The sequence below is a fragment of the Thalassophryne amazonica genome, chromosome 5 (assembly GCF_902500255.1).
Source record: "Thalassophryne amazonica chromosome 5, fThaAma1.1, whole genome shotgun sequence".
Taxonomy (NCBI): domain Eukaryota; kingdom Metazoa; phylum Chordata; class Actinopteri; order Batrachoidiformes; family Batrachoididae; genus Thalassophryne; species Thalassophryne amazonica.
In genome coordinates this window covers 105,316,918-105,333,147 of record NC_047107.1, presented here as the reverse complement: position 1 = coordinate 105,333,147, position 16,230 = coordinate 105,316,918, and the positions used below count along the sequence as shown (strand labels likewise).

At 42.4% G+C, this 16,230-nt stretch overlaps 1 protein-coding gene across 1 annotated transcript in view; it reads right to left on the bottom strand.

Moving 5' to 3' along the window:
* Positions 1-204: 204 nt before the first annotated feature.
* Positions 205-16,230, bottom strand: part of loxl2b (lysyl oxidase-like 2b) — a 119,646-nt gene continuing 103,620 nt past the window's right edge. The window contains 4 exon segments of the mRNA XM_034171028.1: positions 205-1,333; positions 12,179-12,290; positions 12,413-12,549; positions 14,869-14,984. Coding sequence (XP_034026919.1) covers positions 1,263-1,333; positions 12,179-12,290; positions 12,413-12,549; positions 14,869-14,984 — 436 coding nt within the window. The 3' untranslated portion in view covers positions 205-1,262.

Sequence of the window (16,230 nt, the reverse complement as noted above, 5' to 3'; positions counted from 1 at the left end):
TTCTTACTGTTTGACATTGCTGTCCGCACAAGTCAATTGCGAATTTGTACGGGGCTCATTCCTGCTGTAAGCAGAAGAACGAACCCCTCCTCAACAATCAACTTGTGTGGCTGTAATAGATAGCAGAGTCGTCAAATGGTAACAGGACAGCAGTAAGTTGCTGCCTGTTCTTAGCATATAACCATAAAAATGGAGACCAGGTTGAAAAATTCTGGAGCGCCTTTTTAAGGGGCATTCTGTTGTAGGTCACTGCGGCATTTCTACATAATGTGTACACATAATAAAAAGCCATCACTTGACCCAGCTATCTTAGCTAATTATAGGCCAATCTCCAACCTTCCTTTTCTCTCAAAAATTCTTGAAAGTTTAGTTTAACCATTTTCAGATCAATTTTGTTTGTTCTGTGTACACACAACACTCGACTGCTCTCGCAGGCTGTGAACATGACCACTGTGCCACTAGCAATGACTGCTTAAAAAAGTCAGGAATAAGCTGAAAACAATCCTCAGATCAAGTCACTGAGTTTCCAAAGCTGGACTGGCTGTTTGGTATGACCTGAGTGCACGTGTCAACAACACTTACTGTACAAGGTATGTGGACTGTCCATTTATGTGTGTATACATGTCTCTGATTTGACAAATCATGCAGTCCTTGAGTTAGCAAGAAGGTTCATGGCTTCATTCCACTCATGCCCAGGTCCTTTCTGGGTTGAATTTGCATGTTCTCCTTGTGTCTGTTTGGGTTTCCTCTCACCACCATCATCGAAAATATGCATCATGCCATTTCTCTGCTCTTGACAAAGGCGACATGTCTAGACCTGGATTTGGTCCCTGGGTGCTGGACTGTGACTGCCTGCTGGTCCTCGTGGTTTGATTGTGTCTAACTATAATTGGGATTGGGACTAATTTTGTTGTATGTATGTACAAAGACTGTGAAAGGCCATTCTTCTTCACCGACATCCCAAATCTTCAGGGCGAGCGCTGAGCAAAAACTATTGCAGCGGAGGTTTTTCTTAAAGTGCTGCACTTCGTAGTCCTGCATTCTTGGTGACTTTGCGTAAGTCTTGTGCAGTGGGACAGGATCAAATCTCATTTCTGTGTGTGTGTGTGGGGGGGGGGGGGGCTGCTGCTGCTGTCATCTCACTGATGGGCCACATAAATACTGTTTCGACCAGTACAAGGCTGGCAGGAGGTCTCCTCCACAGATGGTGTCGTAGCTGGTGGGCTTCAGTGTGTGGTTACTTGATTCCTCTGCTTTGGTTCCTACCTGTGGGTCACCTGGTTGTTGACGAGGCCGGGGAAGGTCTGCTCTGTTTCAATGCTTAAGGAACCACCTGGCAGAACAACAGGAAACAGTCACTAAACTGTCAGGACAGGCACTTTAACACCACATTAAAGCTACGGTGCATCCGGAAAGTATTCACAGTGCTTCACTTTTTACACATTTTGGTTATGTTACAGCCTTATTCCAAAATGGATGAAATAAAATTCTTTCCTCAAAATTCCTCGTAATGACAACTAACTCTTCCTGGGGGATTCTGTGGTGTTCCCAAGCTAACTGGGAAATACAATTCCCCCTCCCCCACCCAAGTGTGTCCTGGGTCTTCCCCAGGACCTGCTCACGGTTGGACGTACCCAGAAAACCCCTGTATGGAGTCAATCAGGGGCCATGCTCACCAGATGCCCAAACCACCTCAGCTGGCTCCTTTTGATGCAAAGGAGCAGTGGCTTGCCAAGTCCCTCCCAGATAGTTGAGCTTCCCACCCTGCCCCTAAGTATGAAGCCCCTCTCACACAGATGGGTGTATAGAGGCACACGAGGCACTCGCCACCCAACTCACCACAATCTGTCACAAACACACATGGTGCACCACATGGTTGCCAGCACTTGCCAGGGTGTGGCAAGTGTTTCTGTCAAAACTCTCACCACTCAACTTCAGTTGTCACATGATTGCCTCTTACATGCCACTAACTCCCCCCCCCCCCCCACACACACACACACCATCAAAGTTCACAAAGTACTGATCAGGAAGCAGCAGATGATGCGCTACGTTCAACGCAACTGAACTCTGCGCACACTCAGCAGTCACGTGACGTGTGCACAAAAGCAGTCACCAAGACAGCTGGCAAGTACAGCGTGCCAATGGTTGGCACTAACGCACCACTCACACGGCTTCTGTGCCTCCCCCTGGAGCCATGAATCATGCAAAAAAAAGAAAAAAGAAGAAGAAGAAAGAAGTCATAAATAACAAAGAACAAAATAATGCAGACAGCAGCTGGAGAGATGTTTCTCACATTCAACAGCAGATGCAGAACAACAAACTTTTATGTTTGATGAAAGTAAACTCATCCATCAATATGTAATATCAATAAAAATATACTGGTTGTGAGTGCAGCGTTTGTCAAATTGTTCTCCTTCCTTCCTTTCTGGATTTATGATCTTCTGCTCTACGATGTCAAACCTTTCAGATTCTCTTCTGTTCATTCACTCATTCAGATTTCTGACTTGCAGAATTATTTCTGCAGATGTCGTTTCCGTCTGATTGGGTTCATGTTTACATAAAAGCACCTTTTGTAAGTATTTGCAGTTTACTGTTGCATGTAAAAAATACTTCTTGTCAGAGGCCAATTTTTCAAGATGTACAACTGCTGTAAATGGGGTGGGGAAGGACATCGGAGTGAATATGAATGAATAGAAGCTTCAGCTCACTTTGAGATTTGAAAGAGGCGGAGAGATGCTCAGAGCTTTTAATTTGAAATAAACATTAAATGCTGATGTCTAAACTGGAGTGACACAGGAAGACGAGGAGTTTTGGATGTGTAATACAGTCAGGTTCATAAGTGTTTGGACAGTGATGCTTTTTTTTTTTTTTTTGCCTCGACTCGCCACCAAAACTGAGTTGAAATGAAAAAGTCAAGGTGTGCTTGTCTGGAATTTAATCTTAAACAAAAATATCACATCAACCATTTGGGAATTACAGACATTTTATACACAGTCCCTCAATTTTCAGAGGTTATAAGTAACTGGACAAAGTAAATTGAGAGATTTTATTTTATTTTTTGTTTCTTTTTTTTTTACATATACATCATATACATCAGAGGCTGTAAGTAAATGGACAAAGTATATAAAAGTATTTTACAGTATTTTACATTGATATTGTACAGCCTTTTTTTTTTGAGAAGTCAGGGGATGGATACATGCACATTTCGCAAGCCCTTAGACTTCATTTACATCAATCATTAAGAAATACAAGCAGTATGTTCCTGTATGGTGAATCTTTCTGAAGGAGGCAGTCCCCCGCTACCACCCCCCCCCCCCGCCCAAAAAAAAAAAAAAAATGACAGTGCAAGAAGGAAACTAGTGAGGGAAGCCACCAAGACATCCAGTCAACTCCACAGGACTTATAGGCTTCTGTGACTATGACTGAAGAAACATGCATCACCACTTATAAAGTGTCATGTGGAGAAGAGAAGGAATCAGGTGCAGAGAAATCAAATCAAACCTAGGCTCTAGTCCCATGTGCCTTCTGAGAGACTGCAGTTGGAATTTCATGTCATCTTTTTAAGAAAATCCTTGTCTGTGGCACTTTACAGTGAAGCTGTGTAACAGAGCAGGTGACCTTTATGGAACAGGAGCTGGACCACCAATATACAGACCGAGGTTTGATTCCAGGTGTATGCTTCAGCTTACCAGTCGATGTCATTGGTCAAGATGCCTGATATGTATCATCATAGTCCATCCAGCAGTAAATGGATACCAGCTGTGTAAGCTGTTGTGAACTGGGGGAGTCGCAGACTCTCATCTATTTCACTCTACAATATCTGGGGATGAGCTCAGCGGCCTGATGGCTGTCAGAGTCTATATAGGACTCACTTCTTATTATTATATTTACCATATTTTAAGTCACACCTTTTATCTGTATTATCACATCTTTAATTTGGGGGCTTTGTGCATTGTTGTATTGTACTATATAAATAATCATTAGAATGTGTGATTTTTCAGTATATTAGTCACAGGACCTCTGAAACTAGTAAAAAAAATCAAATCAAATCAATTTTATTTATATAGCGCCAAATCACAACAAACAGTTGCCCCAAGGCACTTTATACTGTAAGACAAAAGCCATACAATAATTACAGAAACACCCCAACGGTCAAACGACCCCCCTATGAGCAATGTCATGTCTCTGTACATTGCAACATTCATCTTTCCCTCAATCCTGAACTAGTCTCTCAGTTCCTGCTGCTGAAAAACATTCTCACAGTGTGATGCTGCCACCACCATGCTTCACTGTAGGGATGGCGCCTGGTTTCCTCCAAATATCAATCAATCAATTTTTTTTTATATAGCGCCAAATCACAACAAACAGTTGCCCCAAGGCGCTTTATATTGTAAGGCAAGGCCATACAATAATTATGTAAAACCCCAACGGTCAAAACGACCCCCTGTGAGCAAGCACTTGGCTACAGTGGGAAGGAAAAACTCCCTTTTAACAGGAAGAAACCTCCAGCAGAACCAGGCTCAGGGAGGGGCAGTCTTCTGCTGGGACTGGTTGGGGCTGAGGGAGAGAACCAGGAAAAAGACATGCTGTGGAGGGGAGCAGAGATCGATCACTAATGATTAAATGCAGAGTGGTGCATACAGAGCAAAAAGAGAAAGAAACAGTGCATCATGGGAACCCCCCAGCAGTCTACGTCTATAGCAGCATAACTAAGGGATGGTTCAGGGTCACCTGATCCAGCCCTAACTATAAGCTTTAGCAAAAAGGAAAGTTTTAAGCCTAATCTTAAAAGTAGAGAGGGTGTCTGTCTCCCTGATCTGAATTGGGAGCTGGTTCCACAGGAGAGGAGCCTGAAAGCTGAAGGCTCTGCCTCCCATTCTACTCTTACAAACCCTAGGAACTACAAGTAAGCCTGCAGTCTGAGAGCGAAGCGCTCTATTGGGGTGATATGGTACTACGAGGTCCCTAAGATAAGATGGGACCTGATTATTCAAAACCTTATAAGTAAGAAGAAGAATTTTAAATTCTATTCTAGAATTAACAGGAAGCCAATGAAGAGAGGCCAATATGGGTGAGATATGCTCTCTCCTTCTAGTCCCCGTCAGTACTCTAGCTGCAGCATTTTGAATTAATTGAAGGCTTTTTAGGGAACTTTTAGGACAACCTGATAATAATGAATTACAATAGTCCAGCCTAGAGGAAATAAATGCATGAATTAGTTTTTCAGCATCACTCTGAGACAAGACCTTTCTGATTTTAGAGATATTGCGTAAATGCAAAAAAGCAGTCCTACATATTTGTTTAATACGTGCTTTGAATGACATATCCTGATCAAAAATGACTCCAAGATTTCTCACAGTATTACTAGAGGTCAGGGTAATGCCATCCAGAGTAAGGATCTGGTTAGACACCATGTTTCTAAGATTTGTGGGGCCAAGTACAATAACTTCAGTTTTATCTGAGTTTAAATGCAGGAATTTAGAGGTCATCCATGTCTTTATGTCTGTAAGACAATCCTGCAGTTTAGCTAATTGGTGTGTGTCCTCTGGCTTCATGGATAGATAAAGCTGGGTATCATCTGCGTAACAATGAAAATTTAAGCAATGCTTTCTAATAATACTGCCTAAGGGAAGCATGTATAAAGTGAATAAAATTGGTCCTAGCACAGAACCTTGTGGAACTCCATAATTAACTTTAGTCTGTGAAGAAGATTCCCCATTTACATGAACAAATTGTAATCTATTAGACAAATATGATTCAAACCACCGCAGCACAGTGCCTTTAATACCTATGGCATGCTCTAATCTCTGTAATAAAATTTTATGGTCAACAGTATCAAAAGCAGCACTGAGGTCTAACAGAACAAGCACAGAGATGAGTCCACTGTCCGAGGCCATAAGAAGATCATTTGTAACCTTCACTAATGCTGTTTCTGTACTATGATGAATTCTAAAACCTGACTGAAACTCTTCAAATAGACCATTCCTCTGCAGATGATCAGTTAGCTGTTTTACAACTACCCTTTCAAGAATTTTTGAGAGAAAAGGAAGGTTGGAGATTGGCCTATAATTAGCTAAGATAGCTGGGTCAAGTGATGGCTTTTTAAGTAATGGTTTAATTACTGCCACCTTAAAAGCCTGTGGTACATAGCCAACTAACAAAGATAGATTGATCATATTTAAGATCGAAGCATTAAATAATTGTAGGGCTTCCTTGAGCAGCCTGGTAGGAATGGGGTCTAATAGACATGTTGATGGTTTGGATGAAGTAACTAATGAAAATAACTCAGACAGAACAATCGGAGAGAAAGAGTCTAACCAAATACCGGCATCACTGAAAGCAGCCAAAGATAACGATACGTCTTTGGGATGGTTATGAGTAATTTTTTCTCTAATAGTTAAAATTTTGTTAGCAAAGAAAGTCATGAAGTCATTACTAGTTAAAGTTAATGGAATACTCAGCTCAATAGAGCTCTGACTCTTTGTCAGCCTGGCTACAGTGCTGAAAAGAAACCTGGGGTTGTTCTTATTTTCTTCAATTAGTGATGAGTAGGAAGATGTCCTAGCTTTACGGAGGGCTTTTTTATAGAGCAACAGACTCTTTTTCCAGGCTAAGTGAAGATCTTCTAAATTAGTGAGACGCCATTTCCTCTCCAACTGCTTTAAGCTACGAGTTTGTGAGTTATACCACGGAGTCAGGCACTTCTGATTTAAAGCTCTCTTTTTCAGAGGAGCTACAGCATCCAAAGTTGTCTTCAATGAGGCTGTAAAACTATTGACGAGATACTCTATCTCACTTACAGAGTTTAGGTAGCTACTCTGCACTGTGTTGGTATATGGCATTAGAGAACATAAAGAAGGAATCATATCCTTAAACCTAGTTACAGCGCTTTCTGAAAGACTTCTAGTGTAATGAAACTTATTCCCCACTGCTGGATAGTCCATCAGAGTAAATGTAAATGTTATTAAGAAATGATCAGACAGAAGGGAGTTTTCAGGGAATACTGTTAAGTCTTCTATTTCCATACCATAAGTCAGAACAAGATCTAAGATATGATTAAAGTGGTGGGTGGACTCATTTACATTTTGAGCAAAGCCAATAGAGTCTAATAATAGATTAAATGCAGTGTTGAGGCTGTCATTCTCAGCATCTGTGTGGATGTTAAAATCGCACACTATAATTATCTTATCTGAGCTAAGCACTAAGTCAGACAAAAGGTCTGAAAATTCACAGAGAAACTCACAGTAACGACCAGGTGGACGATAGATAATAACAAATAAAACTGGTTTTTGGGACTTCCAATTTGGATGGACAAGACTAAGAGTCAAGCTTTCAAATGAATTAAAGCTCTGTCTGGGTTTTTGATTAATTAATAAGCTGGAATGGAAGATTGCTGCTAATCCTCCGCCTCGGCCCGTGCTACAAGCATTCTGACAGTTAGTGTGACTCGGGGGTGTTGACTCATTTAAACTAACATATTCATCCTGCTGTAACCAGGTTTCTGTTAGGCAGAATAAATCAATATGTTGATCAATTATTATATCATTTACCAACAGGGACTTAGAAGAGAGAGACCTAATGTTTAATAGACCACATTTAACTGTTTTAGTCTGTGGTGCAGTTGAAGGTGCCATATTATTTTTTCTTTTTGAATTTTTATGCTTAAATAGATTTTTGCTGGTTATTGGTGGTCTGGGAGCAGACACCGTCTCTACGGGGATGGGGTAATGAGGGGATGGCAGGGGGAGAGAAGCTGCAGAGAGGTGTGTAAGACTACAACTCTGCTTCCTGGTCCCAACCCTGGATAGTCACGGTTTGGAGGATTTAAGGAAATTGGCCAGATTTCTAGAAATGAGAGCTGCTCCATCCAAAGTGGGATGGATGCCGTCTCTCCTAACAAGACCAGGTTTTCCCCAGAAGCTTTGCCAATTATCTATGAAGCCCACCTCATTTTTTGGACACCACTCAGACAGCCAGCAATTCAAGGAGAACATGCGGCTAAACATGTCACTCCTGGTCCGATTGGGGAGGGGCCCAGAGAAAACTACAGAGTCCGACATTGTTTTTGCAAAGTTACACACCGATTCAATGTTAATTTTAGTGACCTCCGATTGGCGTAACCGGGTGTCATTACTGCCGACGTGAATTACAATCTTACCAAATTTACGCTTAGCCTTAGCCAGCAGTTTCAAATTTCCTTCAATATCGCCTGCTCTGGCCCCTGGAAGACAATTGACTATGGTTGCTGGTGTTGCTAACTTCACATTTCTCAAAACAGAGTCGCCAATAACCAGAGTTTGATCCTCGGCGGGTGTGTCGTCGAGTGGGGAAAAACGGTTAGAAATGTGAACGGATTGGCGGTGTACACGGGGCTTCTGTTTAGGGCTATGCTTCCTCCTCACAGTCACCCAGTCGGCCTGCTTTCCCGGCTGCTCGGGATCTGCCAGAGGGGAACTAACGGCGGCTAAGCTACGTTGGTCCGCACCGACTACAGGGGCCTGGCTAGCTGTAGAATTTTCCACGGCGCGGAGCCGAGTCTCCAATTCGCCCAGCCTGGCCTCCAAAGCTATGAATAAGCTACACTTATTACAAGTACCGTTACTGCTAAAGGAGGCCGAGGAATAACTAAACATTTCACACCCAGAGCAGAAAAGTGCGGGAGAGACAGGAGAAGCCGCCATGCTAAATCGGCTACGAGCTAGTAGCTGCGCTAAGCTAGCAGATTTCTAAAAACACGCAAAGTGAATAATGTGTAAATAATTTAGAGGTGATTCAGCAGAAGGAGTGCTTTAGTTAAGGCACGTGAAGATTACACTGGGAAACAAATCGTTATCTAGATAACTAGATCAATCTAACTGCGCAGATTAAACAGCTAACAGATACAGAAAAACACCGCTGTGCTCCGGAACAGGAAGTGATACAATACCGCAGTGAGAGCCAACCACCAGTAGAGGCAAGCAAGAGCAAGCAAAAAGACAGAATCCATTATTTGAGGTTGCTGGATATTGACAGGAACTGGTACACACTGTCGTATATGCCGGTCCAGAGCATCCCAAACATGTCCGGTGACATGTCCGGTGAGTATGCCGGCCATGCAAGAACTGGGACATTTTCAGCTTCCAAGAATTGTGTACAGATCCTTGCAACATGGGGCCGTGCATTATCCTGCTGCAACATGAGGTGATGTTCTTGGATGTATGGCATAACAATGGGCCTCAGGATCTCGTCACGGTATCTCTGTGCATTCAAAATGCCATCAATAAAATGCACCTGTGTTCTTCGTCCATAACAGACGCCTGCCCATACCATAACCCCACCGCCACCATGGGCCACTCGATCCACAACATTGACATCAGAAAACCGCTAACCCACACGACGCCACACACGCTGTCTGCCATCTGCCCTGAACAGTGTGAACCGGGATTCATCCGTGAAGAGAACACCTCTCCAATGTGCGAAACGCCAGCGAATGTGAGCATTTGCCCACTCAAGTCGGTTACGACGACGAACTGGAGTCAGGTTGAGACCCCGATGAGTACGACGAGCATGCAGATGAGCTTCCCTGAGACGGTTTCTGACAGTTTGTGCAGAAATTCTTTGGTTATGCATACCGATTGTTTCAGCAGCTGTCCGAGTGGCTGGTCTCAGACGATCTTGGAGGTGAACATGCTGGATGTGGAGGTCCTGGGCTGTGGTTACATGTGGTCTGCGGTTGTGAGGCTGGTTGGATGTACTGCCAAATTCTCTGAAACGCCTTTGGAGACGGCTTATGGTAGAGAAATGAACATTCAATACACGAGCAACAGCTCTGGTTGACATTCCTGCTGTCAGCATGCCAATTGCACGCTCCCTCAAATCTTGCGACATCTGTGGCATTGTGCTGTGTGATAAAACTGCACCTTTCAATGGGCAGTCTAAGGCACACCTGTGCACTAATCATGGTGTCTAATCAGCATCTTGATATGGCACAACTGTGAGGTGGGATGGATTATCTCAGCAAAGGAGAAGTGCTCACTATCACAGATTTAGACTGGTTTGTGAACAATATTTGAGGGAAATGGTGATATTGTGTATGTGGAAAAAGTTTTAGATCTTTGAGTTCATCTCATACAAAATAAGAGCAAAACCAAAAGTGTTGCGTTTATATTTTTGTTGAGTGTATATACATGTATATATGTAACAGCAACAGTCTGTTGTCTAGTTAGTGAGCATCCATACCCTATTCTAGGACACCAGAGTCTTGATCCCCTTGAGAACACCTAAAACTGAATTGTGGTGAAGGCCGCAAACATCTAACCATCCACACACAGAGACCCAGATCACAGCTACAGAACCTTACCATATGACATGGAAGATTCTGGCATGCCAGGAGCCATACAGGTGATTGCATGCAACCGATGGAAAGGGGTCTAGGATGCAGAACCCCCGGAGAAACAAGGAGAAAAAGGACAGTAGAAGGGCACCCACCAGGGCCACGGGGGAAGCCAGACGAAGCGCCAGGGGAACAGCCCAGGCGGAGCCAAAACGTATCCCCCCCACAGAGGCACAGGAAGCAACCTCACACACAAGGGGAAGCACAAAGGGTGCCGGCGAAGGCCCACAAAAGGGGGTGCCCCAGAACTGCACCACCTGGGCCATGGCTCCCCAAGGGAGGAGCGAGCGGCGGCGTGGATGAGGGGCCAAGGAGCCAGCACAACCGAATCCCAAGCCCGGGCAGGGACCACTGAGCCAATGAAGGAGAGATCCGGCCCCCAGACAAGGGGCGGGACCAAAACCCCCGAGCCGGGAAGCACATGAGACTCCCCCAACACTCAAGACTCCCCCAACACAGCCAGTAGGAACCCCCCAAGATCAGGAGACCACCCAAGCGAGAGCGGGACAACACCCCCCCGCCCGCAGAGACCATGGCCCCCATCCCCCCAGCAGCTGTCCACCCCCCCAAGTGTGATCACATGTGCCCCACCACAACACTCACCTCCCCAATGGGCCTAAACCATATTTGACTGAAAACTAGAAGCACTCAGAGAGTGCAAACCTCCGCCAAGGCCATTGGGTCACTGATGCCATAACATCTACACGCCGTGGAATCACTGAACCTAAAAAGTCTAACAATGATGTTTGTTCAGTAGTAAAAAAAAGTTTAATCTGCTGTGACTGGATAGCATGTATCCTTAGCGCTTGGCATCACAGTTTATTGCAACTTGCACCTTTCCCAGAAGCTACTGTCATCTGAGCACTGATATTGATATTGCATGTGCTTATAGACAAAAACAAATAAGAGACAAAATTCAATTTATTATTCAACTAAACTGCAAATATATGAATTTTTTAACATTTATGAAACACTTCTCTAAACAAGGCCATAGGGTCACTGACCCTAAAGAGATTCCCTCCTTGGCACAGTGATCTATTCAACAATTCAGTGTTACAATCAAAACTATGATGCATACACTTTTCTTTCCTTTATATTTGACATCCTTGACCATGAAAACATACCACTAGAACTTGAAATCACTTTTATGTCTTTATTACTTCAAAAGTTATTGTATAAAAACGATTTTTTGGTAATGGCAGTTTCCTTCTGGATCTAGCTCCATAACATTTGAAGCTACATCAAGTCTGATGACACCTTACTGACTCAGTACAGATTCAGCTACAATTTGGTGTTAGTTGTGCATCTCTAGCTTCATTTGTCACCTCACACTGACACATTTTCTATTTTCCCTATATTTTTGCATATTCAGGATCACCAGATCCGATCATCACCAAACTTTGTTGCTTGATAGAACATTTGACTATGTTACATCCTAATTTTGTTCAAGACTTTCTGCCTTGTTTTAGTGATGTTAGACACTAGAATGTCAAAATTCCCCCTATCCCGCAATGGTGAAGAATCCTTTAAAAATATTCCTGGATCCGGATCGTGATCCGGATCAACACTAAAATTTAATATCTTGTTCCTCTTGTCATTTCCAACCACTCCAAAAAATTTCATCAAAATCCTTTCAAAACTTTTTGAGTTATCCTGCTGACAAACACACAGACAGACAAACAAACAAACAAACAAACTCGACCGAAAACATAACCTCCTTGGTGGAGGTAATAAACCTCTCAAGTGATTTATGCATTTGGGGTCTGAGGCATTTGTAATGTATCTCTCAGTAGACATGAGTCTTACCGTTGTGGCAGCTGTACATCCACACACGATGGCCATCGTATCGACATCTGCATTTCACAATGTTATTGGTGTAGTCTGTCTCTGGCACTTCATAGTTTGGATTAATTACAATCTGTGAGATGGAGACAGTGGAGGATCATTTAAGAACATTCTCTAGATCTGTGATGAATGGCTGTAGATGGTTGCATGTTTTACATCAGAAGACTTTTAGAACAATAACACAGGAAAAATCACCTGGAAAATATAATCCCCAGGTTTGACGTCAGTGATGTCGACCCACTGGCAGTCAATGTCATGCCTGTAGGTGTCCCAGCAACCCTGAGTGATACCCTGGTCTCCAAAATTAGCACATTCATACTTCTTCTCAATACCTGCAATCAGACATCACAAAAGAGCAAATAACGATGGTTCTTCTGAGAAGAAGGATAAAGCATTGAGTCTGAACCTGTGGAACAGGTGGTGCGCCAACAGAAAGAGGTCTCCCATAATCAGTATTACTAGATGTCTGAGAATTAGCGTGTTTGCCTGTCGTATGTCCCCATAGGCCTGGAGCCTATTTGCTTACAAAGTCTGATGTGACACAATCATTTTGAAAAGCTCCTTCATTAATTATGAACCTGATTTATAAAAAGTCTGATGATTGAAGTCACACCTGAGAACCTGTGCTGGTGTCACACTTACTGGACCAACCACACAACAGAATAAACATGGGCCTTGGATGGCAACCACACAGGCAGACAACTGGTCCATTCCCAAACTTTCAAAGGTAACCATCGTTCTGACACAGCCAGGTGAAACATGGGTATCCCTTTGGCCTTTTCCAACCACTACGGTCCTTAACACAGACACCTGTATTCTGGATAATGGCCAGAGAAACAAGGCGAGTGTCGAATAGCAGCTCATTCTTAGAACAGAATAGAATAGTCTTTATTGTCATTGTATGGTCGGGGGGGGGGGGGGGGGTGCTCTCGCAGAGCATTTGTTTAAAAGAACAAGAAGAACAAGAGCAAAAGAAGGTATTCTCTTAAAATGGGGGCACAGACGTCACTGCTTTTAAGGTGGCCATACTAAAATACAAAATGGACGAAATGGGGCGAAATGGGGACTGATAATCATGAAATGGGGTAAAATGTAACGAAATGGAGACTGACTCCAAATAAGTACTTTTATTATTTAGCTTTTGTTTTTTGTGAGGTGCGCTCAGTACATGTAGTAGGGGCAGGCCGTTCAAGAGAGGAAACTTCAGTCAGTGGGTCAATCTGCTCTGTTTCGTAAGGTTTTACACCCATTTCATTGTTATCAGTCACCATTTCGCCCCATTTCGCAAAATAAATTAAATAAAAATTAAATAAAAGTACTTACTGGAATCATATTTGGAGTCAGTCTGCTTCATTTCGCTACGTTTTACCCCGTTTCATTATTATCAGTCCCCATTTTGCTCCATTTCACTTAAAAATAATTAAAGTACTTAACTGAATCATATTTAATCATATCTGTAGTCAGTCTGGGTCAGTCTGCTCCATTTCATTACATTTTACCCCATTTCATGATTATCAGGCTCCATTTCGCCCCATTTCGTCCATTTCGTATTTAGTATAGCCACTTTTAAGGTGGTGTGCGGTTTGAGGCTGTTTGTTGTCTGGGTGGGGGGGTGTTTATGAGAGTAGGTCTGTGGGTGAGTGAGTGTGTGTCTGTGTGCGTGTGGGTCCATGGGTGTTTGCAGTACGTATGGCCCATTCTTCAGAGTCAACTTCTAATCACTCATTGAAGAGCCACAACAGAAAACAGTGGGTAGGCTAAGGTAAGGCTAACAGTATAATCGGTCATTTTAAATATTCTGTTTGCATGTAGTGAGGTAACATGCACTGAAGCGGTGCGGTCCATCTAACTGGACACTTCTAATGATGTTTTTGCCTGTTGAGTGCCGATAACTACAGAACCCGAGAGAGGTCACTCATAGTGATATTTTTTTTCTGGCCATGATAATTTGTGCGCACGTTTTCCTTTAATTGAGCCCACAAATTAATAAAACATGCTCTCAAATTAATAAAACGTGTGCACATTTTCCTGGCCGTTATAATTTGTGCGCATGTTTTCCTTTAATTGAGCTCTCATATTAATAAAACATGCGCACATTTTCCTTTAAATTAATAAAATGTGCGCACGTTTTCCTTTCATTCAAAATGAACTCCATAATATGAGCTAAACTGTCATACTCACGATGGGGAGACGCTTTGCCCTCAGCATCCTTTTTAATGTGCTTAAACTCCAGATGATGCCGTGCTGGGCAGCTGGAGTTCTCTATATGTATTTGTGCGCCCAAACCATGATGATATACCCTGACCAGATCCATTTCTAATGGGGAAATGTATTCCACTGTCTCCTGGTTTATTGGCTAATGGCCAACATTTATGTGTCAAGACAATATTGAATAATTGAGTGCACATTTTACAAATTGTGGCCACGTTTAAGTAGCTCGTGCCCTTGTTTTACTCAAACAATGCTTAAAACGTGCACACAATATTATAAAACGTGCGCACAATATAATAAATCGTGCGCACAATATAATAAAATGAGCGCACAATATAATAAAACGAGCGCACAATATAATAAAATGAGTGGACAATATAATCAAATGACCGGACAATATAATAAAATGAGCGAAACAGTAATTTCACTGTTGTTGTCACCTTCATCACACTCTGAGTCCTCCAGGCAAAAACTGGCTTTGTGTCCCTCTGCAACTTTGGTTCCGTTGAGGGCAAGCAGGTCATAGAGGGTGAACACCTCCATGCTGTGATAATGTCTGGAGACAGAAACAGGCTGAAACATCATGTCAAAAATACATCCACACACTATTAGTTTCTGCTGAATAAAGTACATCAGATACAAATTATTTCACAACTTTAGCCCACCACGTTTATTTTGGACCTGCCCATCACTCATAAGAAGGAGCATGTGAAGAGCGAGTAACCACGTAAAACTGCCAGCATTGTGCCGTTCCTCCCGCCAAAGCCACAAGAATCTGGGACTTTTTGTGTTAAATGTACAGCACAATAAATTACAGAGCTGCAGAATGTACAGAACAGGCTGCGGGGGGGGGGGGGGGTGTCTCCAGAAGCAAGTCATTATGCAGGATGAGTCATATTTTCTTTCGTCTTTAAATCAAACATAATTTGAGATGTCATTTCTGAATCACTTTATTCTCTTGAACTGATCAGAAAGGAGGCTGTTTGCACTCTATATAAAAAGTTCCTCATGACTTTATTCTCGTGATTTATAATTAAGTTGTGATTTATGTTTCAAACATTTGATTACAAGTTCTTCTAAAAGTTTCTTATCAACTAAAACACTACAGTATAACTAATGTCTGTCATTAAAAAGAAATATAATTGTGAACTTTATCTGCCCAAGACATGAATATGTACATCTGTTAGATACAGTGCATCCAGAAATTATTCACAGTGCTTCACTTTTTCCACATTTTTGTTATGTTACAGCCTTGTTCTGAAATGGAGTAAATTATTTTTTTTTTCTATCAAAATTCTACTCACAACACCCCATAATGACAACATGAAACTGCATTTTTATTATTATTTTTGCTAATTTATAAAAAACAACAACAAAAAAATCCCTAAGAAATCACGTGTACGTAAGTATTCACACCCTTTGCTCAATACTTTGTTGATGCACTTTTGGCAACAATTACAGCCTCAAGTCTTCTTGAATATGATGCCACAAGCTTGGTGCACCTATCTCTGGGCAATTTTGCCCATTTCTCTTTGCAGCATCCCTCAAGCTCCATCAGGTTGGATGGGGAGTGTCGCAGGTTTTTAATCCAGGATGTCTCTGTACATTGCTGTCCTTCAGGTGCCTTTTGGCAAACTCTCTTGTCTCTCTTGAACTTCTAAAACTGAAAACGCTGTTTATGGAGCCCAATAACACCTCTGAATTTATTTACAATACATTCCGCAGACATTAGTATAGCGACATCACAGGCTGGTATCTAGCGGCAAAACCCTGTTTTGTGTATAAATATAACCTCTGTATCA